We start from the raw sequence: 21824 nt of genomic DNA on the forward strand, positions 1-21824 counted from the left end.
TGAGCATATAACTTTACTGGCCATGAATGGCCTATTAAGGTAACAACAATAATGCGTAAAATTTGTTTAAGCATAATGATTGTTGCATATGTATTCCTTATACCACTTCTCTTTTTAACTTCATTGAGTTGTAACACCTGTCAAGACTGTATTATTTGCATCTTTTATAAGGATAGTGAAAGAAGCAAAGTGTTTGGACTTTTACCCAGAATGCCTTTTTTTAATCTTGGGAAAAAAAAAAGAGGCTGCCTTTTACACGTACGAGTCTGAAATATCTTTTATGTGTAATTTAATTGTATATACAGTCACAGTGTTCAGATCATTATCTTGGGAGAAAAGTTGTTGAAATAGGATTTTCAGGTAAAGAACAGGGACAAGTCTAAAGGGATACATTTAGGGGTTTCTGGTAAATCTAAGGATACAGCGGTAAATTACTGGTCAGTGCCCTACTCTATAAAATGCACTATTGTATGTTTTTGTGTTTTCTATCTATTGTGCTATATGCATCTCTTGGCTATATTAACTATTATTGAACTTAACAGGCATGCTGCTGTACTAGCAAGTGGGACAACAGTCTAATCTGCATGGGAGGACACATCTAGCATGGGACATTATTTCCTGAACAGGATGCCTCAACATTTTTTCAGGGATCCATTAAAAAAAGAATCAGAATTCCCTCAAGCCACTAGTGGGCAGCAGAGGTGTCTTGCTATGGTATCCAAACTTTGTCAGTGTATTTGCAAGAATCTCTTTGAGAAGAGGACTGGCCGAGGAGTGTTTCCAGAATTTTTCCAGATGGTTGCCTTATAAAGGCCACTGACTCCTCGGCAAGAATGGGAGCACAGACAAAAACTCTACTGGTGAGGAAAAGCAGGACGAGGATGAACAGATGACCAGTATATTAAGAAGGAAAAAGGCTGGGAGGTTGGAGGGAACATGAGGAATAGCAGATTACGACTTAGATGGATTGTGTTTAGGCAGGAACAAAAAAGACAGTCTTTGTTATCTTATCCTCTTTACTGTTGTTGTTTTTTTCCTTCTTTAACTCCCTTGTATGTTTTAAGTAATACATTATCCTTCCACTCCTGAAATTGACTAAACTGGTGTCTTTCAGGAAATATGTTGTACACTGCAGGGCACCCCTGTCACATGATGTACAACAGAGTAGGGTGGAAGGATGAGCGTAATGACTCCTGTTATATACCTCCACATGTGTAGTGGATTCACCTATGGTTAAATTGTGGAATCACCTCTTAAAGCAGTTGTTACAGAACTCAATGCCACTACAAAAATGTATTAGGTATTTAGAACTTTAGGAACAGACAATACTTTTCAGGAACAGACAATACTTTTCTTTTAAAGTGTTCTGTTTACTGTGTATTTTCATTTGACAATGAAGAGTGTTATAACTCTGCATTTTTTTGCATTTTTAATTTTTAAGAAAATATGTTCTAACCACACAAACATGTGTTTAGGTGTCATTGTTGAAATAAATGTAGTAATCCTTGTATGAAAACTTGCATTCCATGTTTTATACTCTGCAAGCTGTTTGAGTCACGGCATTCCTATGTGAATGGGTCTGGTCTTGTTTTTTTTTTTTTTTTTAAAATATAACCTTCTTAAGTGATACATCAAGTCTGTCATTTTGAGAGGTGCGTAGTTATAATGGTTCTCAGACTAATTTATAAAGCAAGCGTAACATATTAATCTGCTGCATTACAAACTGAAGTGTGTTTAAATTTACATAAAATACTGTAATGTGGGAATTGAGTACTTTTCATTATGGAGTATAAAAACTGAATATCTGTGTATAAGACTAGTTCAAGCTTTTATCACAACTCTGAAAATTAGGTGCATACATTTTGTGTATGCTAACTTCATTTTAGATCATATATTTGTTATTATTTCCTTAAATGCACAAAGATGATCTACTTTTATTATACATATTTCAAATATAAGGCACTTGTCATACAATTGTTCAAGTGCCGGACTGAAATGTGACTAGGTTTCAACATGTTATTCCTTTCAACAATTGTTCATTCCTGGAAATTAGAATTTCCAAATTATCAGCTCATAACTGTCTTTGGTACAAAATAAAAAAATACTTTTTGGTCAGTCTCTAGCCATCTGCATAGAAAACATCTGTGACAAGCATCTTCAAAAAGTGTCCTAGGACATGACCTGCAAATATTCATTCCTGAAATGTCACCAAAAAAAAAATAAGTTTCTTCTCACCTTTCAGATTGCTGAAGCAACCACTGAAGCTGAAGAAATGACGCTGGAAGCAAAGCTGCACGCACTGGAAATGTTACTGTGTTCTGAAGTGCCTTACATAATTGCTGCATTTGTTTTACCATCTCCCAGGTGTAACCTGAAGTGAAAAAAAAACTCAACAGTTTATTTATTGTCAGCTCTTTATAGAGTATATTCTAAGAAAGCACAACTGTTTCCTGTGTTTTTTTACTCATAGCTTTTACTAGCTGACAAGTATCACTGTGTGCCTGGGTGTGCAGCACACCATTTTTAGGGAACCAGCTAACAGATTGTAGGAGTGTTTTCCAAGAACAATTCAAATATTGTATGGAAATACAGGAGAAATAAGAAACAGACACTGGAAGCATTGAAATAAAGGGGAAAGAACAATGCAGTAATAGACTGTCAAAAGGAAAAATGAAAGCAGAGGTTAAAAAAAACAAATTTCTTTCCTTTTCATTCAATATTGATTTATATAATTTGAGGGACTCATGATGGACATAAAACAGTGATAGCACAAGGGGTTGGAACAACAACAATTTGCTCTACTGACATTTTTTTTTAAAGTTACAGAATTTTTTAATTCTGTTTTCCTGCTTTCTGTCACTGGACTAACACATTTTCATATTCTTTTTATTTCACAGGTTCTTCTATTTCTTCTACAGATTTTCTCTTCAATCTTAAGCTTATTTTTACAGAGTTTGTTGGTGATAGTTTTACATTGACCATAATCAGTTCTCAATATACTTTTAATAAAGGACAAGACAATTGAGACTGTCAGTCACAATACAGGCATGAATATTATTATCTTTTGATGCATTCAGACCCTGCAGGATGATGGAAAATGTTACTAAGTATTAGAAAAGTGCAGACTTATAACAGTTAGTGATTACCAAACATTAAAATGTATAGGAAATTCAGACATTACAAAAGCTGTTAAGTGTGAAAACAACTTTTTTTTTTTGGATATCTGAAATCTAGCAATAAAATTCAATCCTTGATTGTTCCATGAAGGTTTTTTCTCAATTTTATTTTTTGTTGGATACTCTCTATCTTCAAATCCCAAAAAAAGCTTTGTCCATTTTATATTTGATGCATTATCCTTTTTGGTACAATATTCTCATAGCATTTTTATAAATAATAAATGGTAAACGTCAACTTTTGCACATACTGTTGTATTACAGCCTAACTACTGACATACAGTACAGTATGATGGATATAACAAATTATAACAACCTTTTTGGTAGAAAAAATTACCTCTTTGTTTTAAGTTGTTTTTATGATAAATAGCAGGTGATTTGGTAAATCAGTGATGGTTGATCTTTGATCTCAAATATACAACAAACCACAGTGGTAAGGCAGAAGGAAGAGACATAGCACTTGGTGAAATTGCACTCCATGTGAGTCATGGAAATCTACGATGGGAAATATTGTTCTAGACATATGGAAAGAAATGCTTAATGATTAAAGCAACTGTGAATGTGAAAAAGGTGAAAGTTTGAGAAAACATACTGGAAGATATACTGAACATACTGCAAAACTGCAGCTACATAAAACATTTGTAGAAACAATTTAAGTGCTGAAGGAAAGAATTATAACCTGAAGATAAAAAAAATGATTAACGCCTTAAGAACGTGTAGGAATAATGTACTAAAATGAACAAAGTTAAGCATTTGGAAGTTCAAAAAATTAACTTAAGGGCAGTATTGAAATTGACAAAGATTTGTACACACTGTATAGATTATTTGGAACATTCTACTGTATCATGCAATTTCACAGATTCTCTCAGCTGCACATTTATGTTGTGAATCCCTCGTGCTAACCAGATTCAGGTCTGGTGACTGGGAGAATCACTGAAGAACACTGAACTCGGTGTCATGTTTATGGTGCATCATCATGCTGGAAGTAGGCATTAGATAATATGAAAATTATAGCCATGAAGGGATGTACATGGTCAGCAACAATATCTAAACAGGCTATGGCATTCAAGTGATGATTGGTTGGTATTACTGGTGCCATATTGTGCCAAACCATTACATCACCACCATCAGCTTGGACTGTAGACACAAGGTAACGTTGGGTGCTAGGATTCATGCTGTTGGCATCAAAGTCTGACTCTACTATCTGTGTGCCTCTGCAAAAATCGAGATTCAACTCAACAGACCAGACCAGACTACATTTTTCCAGTCTTCAACTGTGCAGTTTTGGTAAGCCAGCGCCCACTGCATCTCTTAACATTATGTTCATGGTTGATAGGAGTGGAACCCAACGTGGATGTAGCCCATACCCCTCAAAGTGTGATGTGTTGCGCATTCTGATATGCATTCCTGTTCATCAAAGTTGTACAGAGTGGTCACCCGAGTTACTGTAGCCTTTCTGTCAACTGTCTGGTCATTCTCCTCTGACCTCTCTCATCAACAAGGCGTTTCCATCCGCAGAACTGCTACTCAGTGAATGTTTTTTGTTTTTAAGATTATTCTGGGTAAACTCTACAGACTGGGGAGCATGAAAATCACAGGAAATCAGCAGTTACATAAACATACTAACCAACCTGTCTGGCACTGTGATGGTGCGGGTCCAGCTCCATGCCCCCTCTTCTCATTTGGGAGCATCTTGAACCAGACAACATTGACAGTCATGAGTGGGATGAGCTGAACAAATGAGGACACCACATGAAGTAAGGGGAAGGTGCAAAAGAGTTAAGTACTTTGGTTTTAATCAATCAACAAAAAGGTGTTCAAAAGTGCAGTGCTCCAAAATTCAATAGTTCAATAAATAAATAATCCACAAAAACAAAGGTGAGGTGGAGGTTAAACCCAGAATAAATATGTCCATTAAAACCAATAGATTGGAAACTATCCTTTTTAAAATCCCAGCTCCTTGATCTTTTAAATGGCGGCTCATTTGGTTATCCCATGTTGGCCTTGTAGCAGAGTAGTCGCCCTAACAGCAGACGCAGCTGACCCTCTTCAGGTCTGGGTCCCTGCCATCCCTTGGCTAATGAAAAGGCTCCCTCTCCAGACCTTGGCTTGGGCCCCCAATGGCCAGGGCACTCACACTGGGGCTCTCCTCCCAAGCCTACTTGATCCCCACTGCCTTACCGGTCTTCTGCTGCAAGCCGTCTAAACTCCCAGTTGCTCCCACTCCTCATTGTAGCTCTGCCAGAGTGACCCATTCCAACTGACCCTCCCCTAACCGAGTGTCGGCCTCACACTCTTCTTCAGGGCTCACTGTCTAGCTACATGTTTTCTCACCCTCAAGCCTGCTCACTCCTGCACTGGCTCCTGCCGCCTACAGTCTTCTTTCTTTAACCTCCATTCATTTTCTCGTTTTCCTGTCTCAATCCTCCTCCTCACACTTGTGTTTTCCCTTTTAAAATGAGGATATGGCACAGCTATGATGAACAGCAGCTCCCTGCACCAATTAGGGTTATGGACGATCCTACACCAGTGTACTTAGTGTAGGACCGTCCGCTCCCATATCGTGACCAGGAACTGTTCTCATCATACTATCACGCCACCTCCTACCAAGACGCGAGTGCGGCATTTATTTATTTAAAAAGATGCCGATCAGCCACGGACCTCACTTTACCACAGGCACCAACAATCATGCCACAGTTGAAATAATTGAAAACACATTTTTCCCCATTCTGGTGTTTGATGTGAACACTAGCTGAACCTCTTGACCTGTATCTGCATTATTTCATATATTGCACTGCTGCCACATACCGGTAATTGTCTAATAAGTAATTGCATGAATAGCAGATGTTCCTAATAATTTGCTCAGTGAGTATTTACACACACAGAGGCACATATATTAGATTTCCTTTTCCAGAAAGCATTAAGTATTGTTTATTTTTAGTTACTGGAAAAAAAGATATTGAATAGATTTTATGTGTATGTGCAGCATTTCTTCCTTTAGTTGAAAATGGTTATTCATATGCTTACAGAGAGAAGTACTCCAAGTGAGCCTGATTATAAAGGAAGGAGAACAAGTGACCAACCAAGAGAAAAGGTGTAAAAAGGCAATAGGGCTGCTGAGATTATTCAATGCAATAGGTACAACAAAAAAAAAGTAACATTAATCTAATTATCATTTCGTAATCAATAATCATCAATACACACCACCATAAATTACACACTGGCATGCTACGATGTCCAGTATAGTTTTTGAATAGGCTTATATGATGGCTGCAGTTGTACCACATTCTCCAGAAATAGGTCCCTCCAAATACTGCCCAAAAGTGTGGGGGTATTTCACTAGGAAAATTGACAAAATGATTGTTTGTACACTATGTAAAACACAGATATTGCTCCACTATACCATTAATTCCATGCACAAATACCTGAGCTGGACATGCTCAAGGAACGTAGCGAAGTAAAAAAACAAAAAAAAAAAAACAAAAACATGATAAGTATCAAACTTACACTAATTCGTCAGACAGTTGTTCTTACAGCAATGAGAAACTAGTTTTACCTTGATAAATGCATGCTTGTGAGTAACATTGCAATGAAAGTTACAACCACAGTATTTCTTCAGATAAGACAGATAAATACTGTTGGTTAATTATGCTGAATAGGCTCGCCAGTTGTCACCTTTATTAGTCTTGGCTGCAATTAAGTAAAATAATGTTTCAGTACGCAGGATATCTAAATACTATCAACTAGACTGTTAAATGCACTTGGTAATTTTATTTCTGGCAGAGCTGCATATTCACCCTTGGCCAGATATTTATCCCAGTTCAGGCAATTTGTGGATTCAAAAGAAAACTAAATATCAGTGATAAAATTCTATATAAACATATGACAGCTTTATTAAGTTATTTTTTTTATTTTCTGCAGGAATTAAAACATAAATAAATCCCCTTCAATAAATGATTAAGGTGAAACAAAAGATGTATTTTGAAATCTACTGCAGTTGCCACAGTTGCTGCACACTGAAAAATAGTTTGTAGCATAGCAAAACATTGCTCCCTCCCTGCCTGGTGAGTTGCCACTTGAAAGCTGGCTTTTTTGAAAAGAAACACACTTTTTACTGCAATTTAGATTGCATCAACACTTCAGACCACACAGCTCAATGAAATCCTCGTTGTTACATTACAAAAAAAAAAAAAGAAAAAAAAAAGGTGCTTCTCTAAAATGTTTCTTTGCTTTCAGCCACAATCCTTATTTCTAGGACAAGGGAAAAACAATGTGTGGAGTTTAATTTTTTTTAAAAATACATGTTTAATGAGATTTAGTAAATTTACATACATACATATTTAGTTGATAAATTATTTAAATTGCTTATATTCAAGCTAAGACAGAAATAAGTTTTAATTTTGAGTCGTTATGTAAATATAAACTTTAAATATAACTTACACACACTGTCCTTTCAAGCTATTTCAAAGACTTCTGTCTTTTGCTTTCAAGTTCCATATATAAAATTATCCAATAAAAATTTTAACACAGCAAACATTCACATGCTTGCTTGCATTATTTGGACAAAATTAGTTGTTGATTAATCTATAAAATAATGAACATGTGAATCATTTACAAAATAATCCTTAGTGGCAGCACTAGAAGGCAATAAAAGAACTGACAAGTTTAAATGCACTAACAAAGAAACTACTGACAGGCAGAATAGGAGAAAGCAAGAGACTTGAACCTGATTTAGAGAGAGCAACAACTAATGCTTTAACATGCACTTCAATAACTTGTTATTCACACAAACCTGATTTCTAAAATGCCATCTAAACTTCTTTTCTGTTTAGAGGAATCGGATTACTGGTCTCTGAGAAACCTGATTAACAGAGGTAGACTTCTCTGTGAATAATTGGATTACGTGGCCAAGTAAACTCTATACCAGGTTACTGTTAAGGATTTTATACCTGCACATGTCCATTGCACTCTGGCAGCCTGCGTATGCATTTACTTTACATATGCTTCAGTATCCATAAGTTGTAGTGTCCACAAATTATATATCAAGAGGCAAATGTTTGACCGATTGCACTATTATTCTTTCTCCTCCTCCTTATTACTCCGTAAGCACTGCATGGAAGGCAAGAAGCACACATGCTGGCTCCTTTGCAGGGCTCAGTAGCACAGCCAATCAGAAAAAGAGTTTGCTGCATGAAATCCGGTAACAGAAACCTATAAAGCATCAATCTGTCTAAACATACTTATAAAGCACATGAAAATTATCATAGGTGTCATGCTTATTTTTGAAATTACAGTGGCCGATGATAATGTTTAACTCTTTTGTGCATTTTAATAATGTCAGAGTATTTTGACGAAGGAGAACTCCAGAAGATTACTTGTGTGGATCATTAAGAAACCAAGTGTCTGCCTTAATCGGGTTGTTCACTTTTACCCGATTATGTGTGTACATGTAAAAACACTAAATGTCTACGAGTGGCAGAATGTATAACACTTAAGGGGGAGACAACTATAAGTCTGTAACTGCTATCTGGAAGACTTAATTTATTGGTTATTTTATTTAATTAAAATTCATTTATTTAAATTAGAATGTATAGCTATTAAAAGATGCTGTCTTCAGTATATTTGTCAGTTTATAATATTTCACTTTTTGACACAGAGTACAAAAAAAAAATCCCTCATGATAAAAAAAAAAAAGCTTAAAACTGTCTTCATGGATAATTTTTCAAACTACATGGAGTTGCTTTTTAAGTTTGTAACTGCAATCAAATAAAAAGGGCCCAATATAATACCTTAATGTCCTGGAGATCTACCAGATTACCTCTAAAGAGCTGGTATATTTTACATAAAGCATCCGTCTGTTTGCATATCTTCTTGAAGTAGGCACACAACTTCTGAAATAGCAATTAAAACCAATTTAACATTTTATGTCTTGCACCCTCACGGTTTGTTTTTGTTTCTTTTTTTAATTTTATATCCAATATTTAATGACTAAAGTGTATGTGTGGCTGAACAGTCTTTGATGTATTAGCTATGATAACAGATTTCTGCATATAGAAAAAGTCGACTTCCAGGTGTTTTGTTCTGACAGGATGCCCCTTTAACTAGTATGTTTCCTCATCCTTCCCAGCTTTGAACAAAGGGTAGCACATAAACTATAGACAAATCACTGCTGCCTCACTTTGTTTTGTGGAGGGCTGATTAGGTTTGCTACAGACGTGTACATCTTTTCGAACTTCTGCAGATGTTGACAACTGTGCTACCTTGGAGCTGGCTTACAGCAATCTAGAAGAAAGTACGATTACTTATATTCAACAAGCAGGAAGTAAAATACTATACTGTACTGGAATGTTAAAGGGCAGACCATAAGAACTCATTCAAGAACTATGGAGTCAATCAGGTTGAAAAATGTTGATATAGTTATTATTACATTTGAAGAATTTGAGACAGTTTTTATTGAAAACGTCATAATTCAAAAGAAGTACGCCATTTAATATACTTGAACACATACCTCTGATTAAATGATTTATTCATCATGATTAGGCAAATGTGTAGAAAAAGTTTTAATCAAATTATGTTTTCCTGTTTTAAAAAGTACAAGCATACATTCAAAAACAAATGGCTCAGTTTGTGACTAAAAGCATATTCATTTATGTAATTTTTCTCAGGAATGACCTACCATAATTATCCTGGTCCCTGCTGCAGGAAGTAGTCCACCCAAGAGACAATACAGCACCTGGAATGAAAGAATCCACCATTTCAAGGAATCTTTGTGCATCTACAACATTGCTAGTTGTTCCACCAGGTCCAGGAAGTACATCTGCATTTAACCAAACCGGACGATTGAGATATTCCTTCTTCAACTCCAGTAGTTTCATTGAAGGCCCCACAGCTTCTAAGCTGTAAAAACAAAATGGAACACTTGAGAAAAGTTTTTTCTTCTTACAATTGGGGCACAATAGTTACCTTAAAGTGTTTTAAAATTGAAGGTTGGAAATAAGCTCTTTGTGGATTTTTTGTTCAATATCGTTTATGGGGTTGTTTAATTAATTTATTTTTTAATCTAGTTTGTTTCATCAACACAACAAAAAAAACAGAAAAGTGTGCCCTGTAGCATGCTGCATTCATCCATACTTTAATATATTACATTTGCACTTCAATTTTAAGTATAAATCAAATTTCACATTACTAGATTGCATAGCTCAACTGGGTTGGTTCATCACTCACAGGACAATGATTAAAATGTTTGAAAACATAATTTCTAGTAAGTAAATCAAATTAATACATTTGATCAAAGTTCAAAAACTTGGGTGTAATGACATTTAATATGAAGCAATATATGCTGGTTACCTGCAGTGGGTTGGCACCCTGCCCAGGATTGTTTCCTGCCTTGTGCCCTGTGTTGGCTGGGATTGGCTCCAGCAGACCCCCGTGACCCTGTGTTCGGATTCAGCGGGTTGGACAATGGATGGATGGATGGATATGCTGGTTACACCACTAAAAACTGCTGCTGTGATGTTCATTAATCATCTTTTAGCCAGGTCATACTGAAACCATGTTGGCTGGAAGACTGAAATGCACAGCGAGTGTGTCATTAGACAGCCTAGCTGAAGCAAGTCTGTTTGGAATGAATTCAACTTTCCCTTTAGGAAAGGAAAAAAAAAATCACATTGTGGAGGAGATCAGGACAGGACATACAGGTCTGAATTAACCCTGTTCATGACTTCTACTGTAGTTGTAGCATCAGGAAGCAAAAGACAAATGTGTTAAATGACTATTATGTCAGAAATCCTTTAACCTATGGACAGGTGACAATAGTGACGAAAGCCTTTAATTTAAAGAAAGAGGTTACTTAATGTAATATTTGGAAGAAGGGTTTTAGGATGTGATGTAGAAATACTGGAATGTCAAGAAAGCAGAAGCTGCAATGGTAGACAAAACACAAGTAATTCTGGGGATATGGTAATGCCTAGTAAAAATATATTAAATTAAAAAATTCACTTTTGAACCAATCAGATACTGTATATTATTTTCATGTTTAAATACAACAAATAAAAACAAATAATCTCACCTTTTAAAATCCAGCTTTAAACCCTTGTCTGATTTCAGAACCTCATTCAGCCAGTCATAAAATGTGATGTCGCTCTCATTCTGTGGTGGGTGAGCCATAATTGGCTGATTTATCTTGATATCTTGAAGAATATCTGCTTCAATCATGTGAGCAGAACCTAAAGTAGATCATAGAATACAGTGTATGGCAAACAAAATATAATAAATACAAATCACTGAAAAGAAACTATAAATGTGAAAAACGGCAAAGAAAAAAGGGGAGAACTGAACTTTTCCTATAATCTCTATTAAATACTGCTGTTGTCAAACAATATTTCTTAAAGACATTTTCAAAAACACTACAAAATATAAAGTGTAAATGTATACAGTAAAAACAACTAGCTACAAATGGCAACAATCAGCGTATATAAAGATTATTATTATTATTTCTACTGTGTAATTTCTTAATGGATACAACATTAGGAGTCTCCAAAATACTGCACTTAATTTGTAACTTTTCATTTCAGTTGATTTTGGTATTTATGCTTCTTGTTTCAATTAAGTACTACTTAGTTAATAACTTAAAGTGAAAGATGAAGGGAGACAGTTTTTAAGTTCATTAAGATGGCATGCATTATATAGTAAAATACCAAGTACAATGTTTGTGATTTTACTTTTCAGTACAAGTTGAGGAAATTTTAACTGTGCATCTGCAATTTGTTTATCTGCAAGGCTGATCAAGAAAACTAGTTTATTATTATGTCAATGAATTTAGGATGACTGGTAAATTGTACATAGTTATTTGGGAAGTTAAAAAAAGCAAAAAAATGTTTTAATTGCAACAATGCAACACCCAAAATTAAAACAAAAGAAATGAAAATATCTCAAGTGAATGGTAGGTTACAGAAAGGATTTTAACAAAATCAATATTTTATCCTAATAAGGAATTTACTTCTCCATATCACTTTTAGACCACAACAGTCTTGAGATCATTGTTTATTAAGGTGTTATTTAAGCAAATGATGTTTACAAATCCAAGGATTAAAAGTTTTCAATTTATCAGCTTTTATTTTTGCCAATTTGCCTATATAGTGCTTTGCAAAATTATAGGAGTTTGTCCTGTTTTGTCGCATTACAACTTGGGATTAAAATGCTACTGGGCTCCTTTATAATATTACTGTTTATAATACAGCAATACTTCAGCAAAATGCCTCACTGTGACTGTGACAGCCAAGTCAGAACTTTTGGTGCTTTTAAATTTTCTTGCTTTATAGTCATTCCATCATTTGTTCAGATCAAAGTGCATGTATAACTTAATTACCTATCTATTTATGAATGTATTTATTTAAAGAGCTTCTAATAATAATAATAATAATTGTTATTATTTGCATTTATATAGCGCTTTTCTCACTACTCAAAGTGCTTAGCAATTGCAGGTTAAGGGCCTTGCTCAAGGGCCCAACAGAGCAGAGTCCCTTTTAGCATTTTACGGGATTTGAACCAGCACAATTTTGACTGCCAGTGCAGATCCCTAGCCTCAGAGCCACCACTCCGCCTATATAGCTTTTGTAAAAACCCAAACTTCTACCTGGGGACAAATAAAGTTATATCTAAAATGGATTCTCCTTTGGATTTTATATAATGGATTTAACAATATAATCTAAATTGTTGAAATGGAATGAAAATAAAATATCTTGTGTATGTGTGTATAAATACAGTATCTATATATGTATTAGGGATCCACCTAATGACTATATTTTAAACGATTAGTCTAGTGATTATTTTGTTGATTAGTCAACTAATCTAATAATTTGTAGCATCTACAGAGTCATCTGTTACTTTAAATGTAAGGCTGATGGGATTAGCTTCTTATTATGGGATGGTATGTATATTATGACTTATGACAAGTCCGTTTAATAGAATAAATCGTCAGAACATAAAATCAGAGTAAAAAACTAAATACTTAAAATAAACAGTTATGAACGTTGCCGGTGTCTTTCACCTTGAATGGTCTAGGATTCAGTCAATTGGCCATTGGTGAAAGTTTAAACAGCACATACAGCTAATGTTCACGGGCCACTTCAAGACAGAGGAATTAAGTAAAAGTGTAATTACTTGCTGCTGTGGATTGGTGACAAAGGATGGAACATCTACAACACAAGGGCATTACCCGAAGGCAACAGTAAGAAATTACAAATATTTTACGACTGTTTTTGAGGCCTATGTAACGCCAAAAGCAAACCTTATATCCGTGCTACAAATTTAATGAAAAGGGGTAGGCACCTGGTGAATCATTTGAACAGTTCCTGACTGAGCTATGGCTGTTAGTCAAAGACTGTGCGTATTGGAATAGCTAGAGACATCTGTTACTTTAAATGTTGGGCTGAAGGGATTAACTGCAGGTTATGGGATGGCATGTATAGGGTGGACCAGATCTACCTATGCAACTTTTAATGCAATGCAATGCAATAATTGCATAGTTAGATCTGGACCAACCTGTATATTATGGGACATAGATAAAGGAAGTAAACGGTAGATGTAACAAGCCATCCTGTGTTTGAGTCCTTTTAGTAGAACATAGTGGCAGAACATATAACAAACTTTGATTACTCTGTTAAAAATCTAACAAATGCAAAAAAGCAAACATAACTTTTATAATTAGAAAACCAATACTGTATTTTGTAATAAAGTGAAAAAAGGAATGCAAACTCAAAGTCTTTCCAAATCAAAAGAATTTCAGTTCACAAATAAACATTTGATAATAAAAGCAGTGCAGTTTGAATCAGATATTACATATCAGATCTGCTTAGAAGTACAACATAAGTGCACTAATGCAAGATCAAGTAACAGTGAATTTGTTTGAATCAGATTTCAAATCAGTTTAAGTTGAACACTTGAACACAACTTATCTATTCAAATAACACTTCATATTATATAACAAACTTGGGCAAAAAAAAAAAAAGAAACCTAATATAAGGAGTAAAGTATCATAAACCTCCTGATAATCACTAGCTAACAATGTGCTTATTATACGCTATTTTCACCACACCATACATTACTTTTAGATCATATCTCTTTTTATTTTACTAATTATAAGCTTCCTCCAAAAAAAAAAAAAAAAACTGCATTGTTGCCAGGGTCATGGGTTGTTTATGAAGTGCAGTGCTTAGGAAAATAAATAACTGTAGAATGAGGCGATTTACCAAACAGAACTAACAAAAGTAATTAGAACTTATGCCACTGTCTTGGCAATGTCTTAATAGCAAACTTCAGAATGCTTCTGTCTTAGATGCTCCTGCATATCTGTCGTGCTGCTATGATTTGATACTTCACATTTACAGAGTGTACAGAACACAGAAGTTCAAAGTCTTATGCACAAAGGACCTGCAGATGAACTTGGCACTGCCATGTTGATCTCTTGGAAGATAGTAAAACCCGATGCATTGACATATACTGCCCCAACTGATCATTTAAATAATTGACTACATCAATTATGTTGATGTGCCCTAAAAGCACTAAGATATATATATATATATATATATATATATATATATATATATATATATATATATAAAAAAAGTAAAGTAAAAACTGAAAAGTTGTGACTGCATGTGTATTCATCCCCTTTGCTATAAAACTGCTAAATAACATCTAATCCAATCAATTAGCTTCAGAAGTCATAGAATTAGTTGACTAAGGTCCACCTGTGTGGAATCAAATCTGTGGCATGATGTTTGTATAAACAGACCTGTTCTGAAAGGTGCCTGACTCAGCAACACCACTAAGCAAGGAACATGAACACCAGTGAGCACTCCAAACAGGTTAGAGACAAAAATATCCCAAACTTTGAATATCTACAATGTAATGCTGTTGGAAAATTGTGCTTCTGTATTATGCTAAATACAACTTGTAATATTTAATTTGTGCATTTTATTTCAGTATGGTTTTATTTTAGAATTACTTAGATAATGACTCTTAACTTGTGAGCTCGGAACTCAGGAAAAGTTCTATAACTAAAATGGCAGGGAGGTACAAATGACCTCATTAGATCACTAATATTCATCAGATAGTTTTCCAGGAGTGTTGAACTTTGGAAGTAGATAAATTTCTGGGGTGTATGCAAAATAGACAGGAATTATGGAAAAATAGGGATAAATTGTTACAGTGTCATTGTTTATTATAATGTGTATGTTTAAGCATAGATATCCTTGCAAGAATATGTGAAATGGAGGCTTGGACCTTTAACATTGATATTAATGTCTAGCCAAAAGTAACTTAATCAACAATCAGCCAGACCTTGGGAACACACTGGTTCTCTAGAATTTTCGACTAATGCAGTATCTCACTTAAGGCAGCATTTTAATGTGTAAAGGGGCAGTTAGCAAGACACTATAAATGCAAAGGATTTTAAAAGGCATTGCCATAACAGCCAAGACTAGGAGGGGAGACAGAGAAACAACTACCAAAGAGACGACAATTCAGGTGAGGCTTTGCCACCTACAGTATAGACCAGCCCTCTGCTCCCAAGCATTATGTCTGGTTTAAGAAAACCAAGACTGCAATAACCAAAGCTACAGCCACCTGAAATAAAGCTTGTTGCGTAACCCTAATTTGAATCATTCAGGTTATATGTTTTCATATCTAACATTTACACATGATTTCTCCTTCAAATAAACAAAATTAATGATTGAAATAGTATTGAGATTGCTTTAATGAAGTTGTCTGGTTATTTAGCAATGACCGATGACTGTTAACAAAACATACTGTTGGGGGTAGTAATAAGCCCTTGGCTTCTGTTAAGATTGTGTACCCCTTTCAAAAGGTAACCATCAGAATACAAAAGCCTGACAGTTCCTGGCCTTTGCTAGGGCATTCTGAAGTGTAGTTCTTTCAGGGGAGGCAATTTGAAGACAGACTGACACATAATCCAAGCAGGGACGCCTCATGAGCAGAATGACTTCTAGCCCCTGGTATCGAAGTTGAGGTACAGTAGCTAGCTCTGGCCAGTGTTGAGATATTCTTACTTTGAATTTGAGCTTATCTGTGCTGAGTGAATGTTGAATAGGTAAGTTTTGCAGGCTATATGTGTGAATTAAGGCTATCAGTTTAGGCATTTCCATTATTAACTTGCCCACCAATATAAAAAGAACCTTAGAGGTTAAAGTGCCTTTCCAGGACACTTTCACACCACAAAACACCAAGAAGCACAATTAAATCCATTATAACATGGCACCACTACAAACTTGATAAGAGAAGGCTGCACACCAAAACTCACAGATTGGCAAATAGGACATTTTTCAGAGATGCAATAAAGACACTAAGGATAACCCTGAAGGAGTTGCAAATATCCACAACTGAGATAGGAGTATCTGTCCATAGGACCACTTTAAGCTGTATGCACCACTCAGTGTTAATCTAACACAGACATTCCCTAAGAGACTTGCAGCTACTGTACAATTGCAGCAAAAGGGGGCTCTAAAAAGTATTGACTTTGAGGGGTGAAAACCTATGCACACTCTTGATTTGTTTTTTTTTTTCTTGTCTTAATTATTGTTAGTGTCACAACAAAAATATTTTGCGCCTTCAAGGTGTTAGGTATGTTCTGTAAATCAAGTGGTGCTAACTCACCAAATATCCATTTAATTCCAAATTGTAAAGTGACAAAACAGGACATACACTGAGAGGGATGAATACTTTCACAAAGGCACTGTATTTGTCCTCTTTTTAACTACAATTTCTCTAAACATACATGAAGAAATGACTGCCTACCTGTATATACCGATTCTAGTCTATAAGGGCTCATTTTAAATTGCTTGTCTACTCTACAGATTTACCTAAAGCCAGTGGCACACTACACAACTTATAACTGGAGGGGATGGCAAACTTAGTGACTGTAGTTGTTGGATCTTGTATCCTTGAGGATGTCTGATTCCCTACAATTTGCAGTCATGACAGGGGCTTGCCATGTGATGCTCAGAGTGTGGTATCTGATGGGTGTCTTAATCAAAAACTACTCACCTTTAGATGAACTACAGACTGCAGGCAATAAATCAGACACTATTTAGAATTTTTATGCGTATTTTAGTAAAAATCTATTAAATGTAAGAAGTGTGAAGTGAGTTAGTTATAAAACTGTACACACTGCAGTTATGAACACTTCACTTATTCAGTATGACATAAAACCTAAGGCTTTAGCTATTAAATCACCTTGACTTTTTACAAGTCATCTAAATTTCCTGTTCTTCATTTTAAAGAATATATAAACAATTGTTCTGAAGGTCTGTGTTTGTGAAGATATTTGAAAAACTGTACTTTTGCCAAAAAAAAAAAAACAGTATTTTAAAAAAAAAATGTTTATTATGAAAAATTAGTTACAGCAACAATAAAAGAAACAACTAATACAAGAACTGACAGGGTGTGTTACAAAAATATATGTACAAATATGTTTCTACAGCTTTACAGTAACAGGAGGTGGAAAGGGTCTTAACATATATTTAAAAATGAAAGTTTGCAACAAAGGTTCATAACTTTGGATTAATACATACAAAATTTCACCAATGTAATATTCTGTAAACCCCAATGGTTAAATATATAATATTCTTTCTCTTTATCCTTTTCAGGCGTTTTCATATAATGCACAAAGCACCTATTGTGATAGCCATGTCTGTCTGTCTGTCTGTCTGAATGTTTGTCCATCCATTCCCATGAAACAACTCATCCCCCAATTGACTAATTTTGTTGAAGTGTCACACACTTACTCTTCAAGGAAATTTGTTGCGACAATTTAATTTTCATTGAGATATTTCAAACAGATCAAGTTATACACATTTTTAAAATTGCAAAATCTCTTATTGAAAAGTATTACTGAATTAGCCAACTTGTCGATCTTAAAACAGAAAAACATTCTGTGTGATTTCAACTACAAAGGAGTTTTGTTTTACTGTTTCAATTTTACCCTGACAGCAGTTACATCAACTTGTATATTTTGCAGATTTTCCTATTTTTCACCTCCAACATCCGGTGCTGATGGCAAACAGATTCTTAGTACAAATTAGTGAAACACTAGCAGAATGCATACATAGGTAGGAAGTCACTGGCAGTCGCTGGCTGCTCGTATGTGGAAGGGCAATCCTAGGTTTGGCAAGACTGGCTGGGTGCATGCAGAAATATTTGCATCAGCAAGTTAAGTCTTCCCAGACCATTTGACCACAAGCACATCAGCATTTCACATCCCACTATGTTTAAGTCTTAAAATGCAAGTTAAATGCTCTTCCTAACCACTAAAGCTTATCTACTGTAGATATGAACGAAATACCCTCTTTAAATGTAAGCTGTAGTGCACACAGCAAATTAACATTTACTCAGTATTTTCCTACACTAAACCAACCACACAGCTGCATTATTTGCATATTATAATTCACTATTTCACTGTTGGTATAATTTACTAGGGTAGCCTGATGTTTCAGTGACAGGAACAGTCTCATTTCAGGCTATGCATTACAAAAACAAATAACAGTAATATCAAAAGGCTTTGGTTTTACCAGACTGCCCATCTAATAAAACATTGATCTGCCGAAACAAACATTGTCACAGTATACTGTATTTACAACTATGTGTGCATGAAACTTCAAAGTTGACCCCCCCATACCACTCTACCACTCTTGATGTAATATACATATAACAGCACAGTCAAAACTTCAACAGGGAAAAGCATGATCAAAAACCTGTCTTAAATTTGAACAGCATCACGAGGACAACCAAGCTTACTTTGATAAGCTGAAGGAACAATTGTCTATATCAGTCTGGAGAGACGTTAAAACAGGTCACTAACTACAAAAAGCAAACATCAAACAGTTTTGCGGATTCCTATCTGGCTAACCAATTAAATCAGTTTTACAATCGCTTTGTAAGACAATAGGACATAAAATCTACCTGATGGTCTTACTGTTACTACTCTACACTCCTCTTCTTCTCAGGCTGTAACTTACCACACACTGAAGTCCTACATGAGTCCAGGGTAAAGAGGAGGGTCACAAAGATCATTGCTGATCTGTCTCACCCAGGGCATCACCTATTCCATCTTCATGCAGTAAAAGCTTAAACAAAACGTCACTTAAACAGTTTTTTTTTTTTTTACCATGTGCAGTTATTCTTACTAATCAGGTCTGAGCTTCTATTCAGTAGCTACAGTATGTATACTTGCACAATAGACTGCCTGGAAAATTTAATCCTACTATCTCTATCTTTTTGTATCACCCTTGTATGCCACATTGTATTTTATCTTATATTTATCTTTTCTATTCTGTGTTGTCCTTGTATGTTGCAGCAGTACTATCAAGACAAATTCTTAGTACACATTAGTGTTTGTTATGGTGTATAAAATCTGTACATTTTGGTTTCCATTATATTTTGTTCGAGACAAGACAACAGATGAACTAAGACAGATCAAAGCAGGTTTTGTCACACCTCACTTTCAAACAGCTGTTTCCTACATTGAAAGGAAGACATTCTGGGGCTCAATTATTTTTACAACCTGGAAAGGATGCTCTGCTGACACCCCAGGCTATTGATTACTTTATGGATGGACATCTGGGATTTATGGCTTGGGAAAGGGAAACAGGCAATATCAAAGAACTTTATTATCTGGGAAAGAGTTTGAGCAAAATTCATCAATCACATTGACAGCCAGCCAATCAGGTTCATGTGTTGTGTAACCAAGGCATGATATTTCATAATAAATATGCCTTGGTTTGGAAGAGGAGCAGAAGAAGGAGAAGAAGGAGGAAGAAGGAGAGGAGAAGAAGCAAGAAGAAGGAGGAGAAGAAGAGGAACAGACGAAGACGACATTGGTCGTCAGAAAGGCATCATGAACATCCATTGCTAAATCAAACGCCTCCCTGGGACATTCATCCTTGTCATTTCAACTTTTTCGTAAGCTTTTCCTAAAGACTATATATATTCAGACTTTCCTATCAGTACTTATTTTCTATTCTTTGTTCCAGTGGTATTATTATTATTCTTGTAATAAATACCATGCTGCTTTTAACTTTCTATGCTTTGTTTTAATATCTAGAGTGATTGAATTAATAAGTTAGATTTCTTTGAGCACCTGGGGTAGCCAGATTTTTGCCATTATTTCTGTGCTGCGAGGTTTATAAGGCTGAGAGTGAGGAGCGCCACTCAAAAGAAGGGACAGTATGAGAAGAAGGTATTCTTGGCTGATAAATGGCCTATAGTCAAGGATACTGAGTCTTTGTATGTTTTAATATTTTGTTGGAGACCAAAAGTAACATTTAGGTCTGAGGTCTATTTAAAACATCATATGTTGTCCATGCCGATAATAAGTAAGTCTCTTGAAGTGCTGAGTGACAGGCTGATGTGTGGTATAAAGTGCAAAGGGTTAATCAGCGTGTGTGTGTCATTCATAGGGCACTGTTGTGTTTAGGGTCTGTGTGTGTGTGTGTTTATGTGTGTGTGTGTTCATTTTAAAGTGCAACAGTAGACCAACCCGATAACGAACCTGACGAGAACATTTATCCTTGAGAAAACAGGTAAAGGTTAAGTAGAGGGAAATACTATGATAATACAGTGTTCCTGGTCAATAAATTCTGAAGAAGAAAACAAAAACAGAGTAATGATATTTATTTGTTTGTTTCCATATCAACCCCCCTCCCCCCCCCAACTTGAACAAATACCAAACAGAGAAACCTATACTGACCTCATTAAAAAGATTCAGCATATTGGGACTCGCAAGATTACAAACATTGTTTTTACAGAAGTTCTGAAATAAAAGTGAAACTAATGAAATAGCAACAATTCAAAGAAAAAACAATCTTAAAAGTGTGTATCCGGAAAGCCAAATACGGGGGTTGGCAAGCGAAGCGAGAAGGGGGCAAAGCCCCCTAGTACTTATACAAATTTCAAGTCTACAAGGTATCTTACTGATATTATAGTTGCACATCTATAAGAGGTTAATTGTTTAACTGAGTTAATTTTAAAAGTATAATTCTGCGAAGAAAACTCAGGAAAATTTAAACTGCCAGTATCTGTGGAATTAATAATTACTGAGTCTTAATGTAATATATTTTGTTTTTACATACAAATTCAAAAGGCATTTTGTTAATTGATTTACAAACAGAGATATCAACAACCAGGAAAAAAGTTGTACAAGTCAAACTAAACCCAGTAAAGTTCTTCCTTTTAGGGATAAATCTCTAAATCTTTATGGAATAAAGAAAGGTGGATGCCAATTAGTTTTGTTAGTTTCAACTTATTTCACAGAAATTTTTTTATTCGTTTTTGGTGGGACAGTACCACTACTATCTGTACAAATTTCATTTAAGCAAACCACCATCTTGGACCACCCCATTGTAACAGAAAATGTATTTTTTTTTACAGTTTACATTTTTTAATCTTAAAAATGTAGTAAATTTCAAAAAGTTTAAAGTGTGAATATACCAGTGATATTTTCATAACGAAAACGAGAACTAGCACTAAAAATATTGTTTTTCATTTTACAAGAACTGAAATTAAGGCAAACAGAGAAACTATGACCAAATAAAAATAAAAATTAGTGATATGTGAACGAAAACGGTGTAAAAACGA

General features: G+C 35.2%; 1 protein-coding gene across 4 annotated transcripts in view; it reads right to left on the reverse strand.

The window, feature by feature from the left end:
• Positions 1 to 21824, reverse strand: part of fam151b (family with sequence similarity 151 member B) — a 61482-nt gene that overhangs the window by 34760 nt on the left and 4898 nt on the right. For all 4 annotated transcript variants that reach the window (XM_051929631.1, XM_051929634.1, XM_028804690.2 and 1 more), the window contains exons 3-5: positions 11242 to 11398; positions 9850 to 10070; positions 2236 to 2371 (exon numbers count right to left, since the gene is read on the reverse strand). In XM_051929631.1, coding sequence (XP_051785591.1) covers positions 2236 to 2371; positions 9850 to 10070; positions 11242 to 11398 — 514 coding nt within the window. The remainder of the gene's footprint in view (positions 1 to 2235; positions 2372 to 9849; positions 10071 to 11241; positions 11399 to 21824) is intronic.

The sequence above is a fragment of the Erpetoichthys calabaricus genome, chromosome 7 (genome assembly GCF_900747795.2).
Source record: "Erpetoichthys calabaricus chromosome 7, fErpCal1.3, whole genome shotgun sequence".
NCBI lineage: Eukaryota > Metazoa > Chordata > Cladistia > Polypteriformes > Polypteridae > Erpetoichthys > Erpetoichthys calabaricus.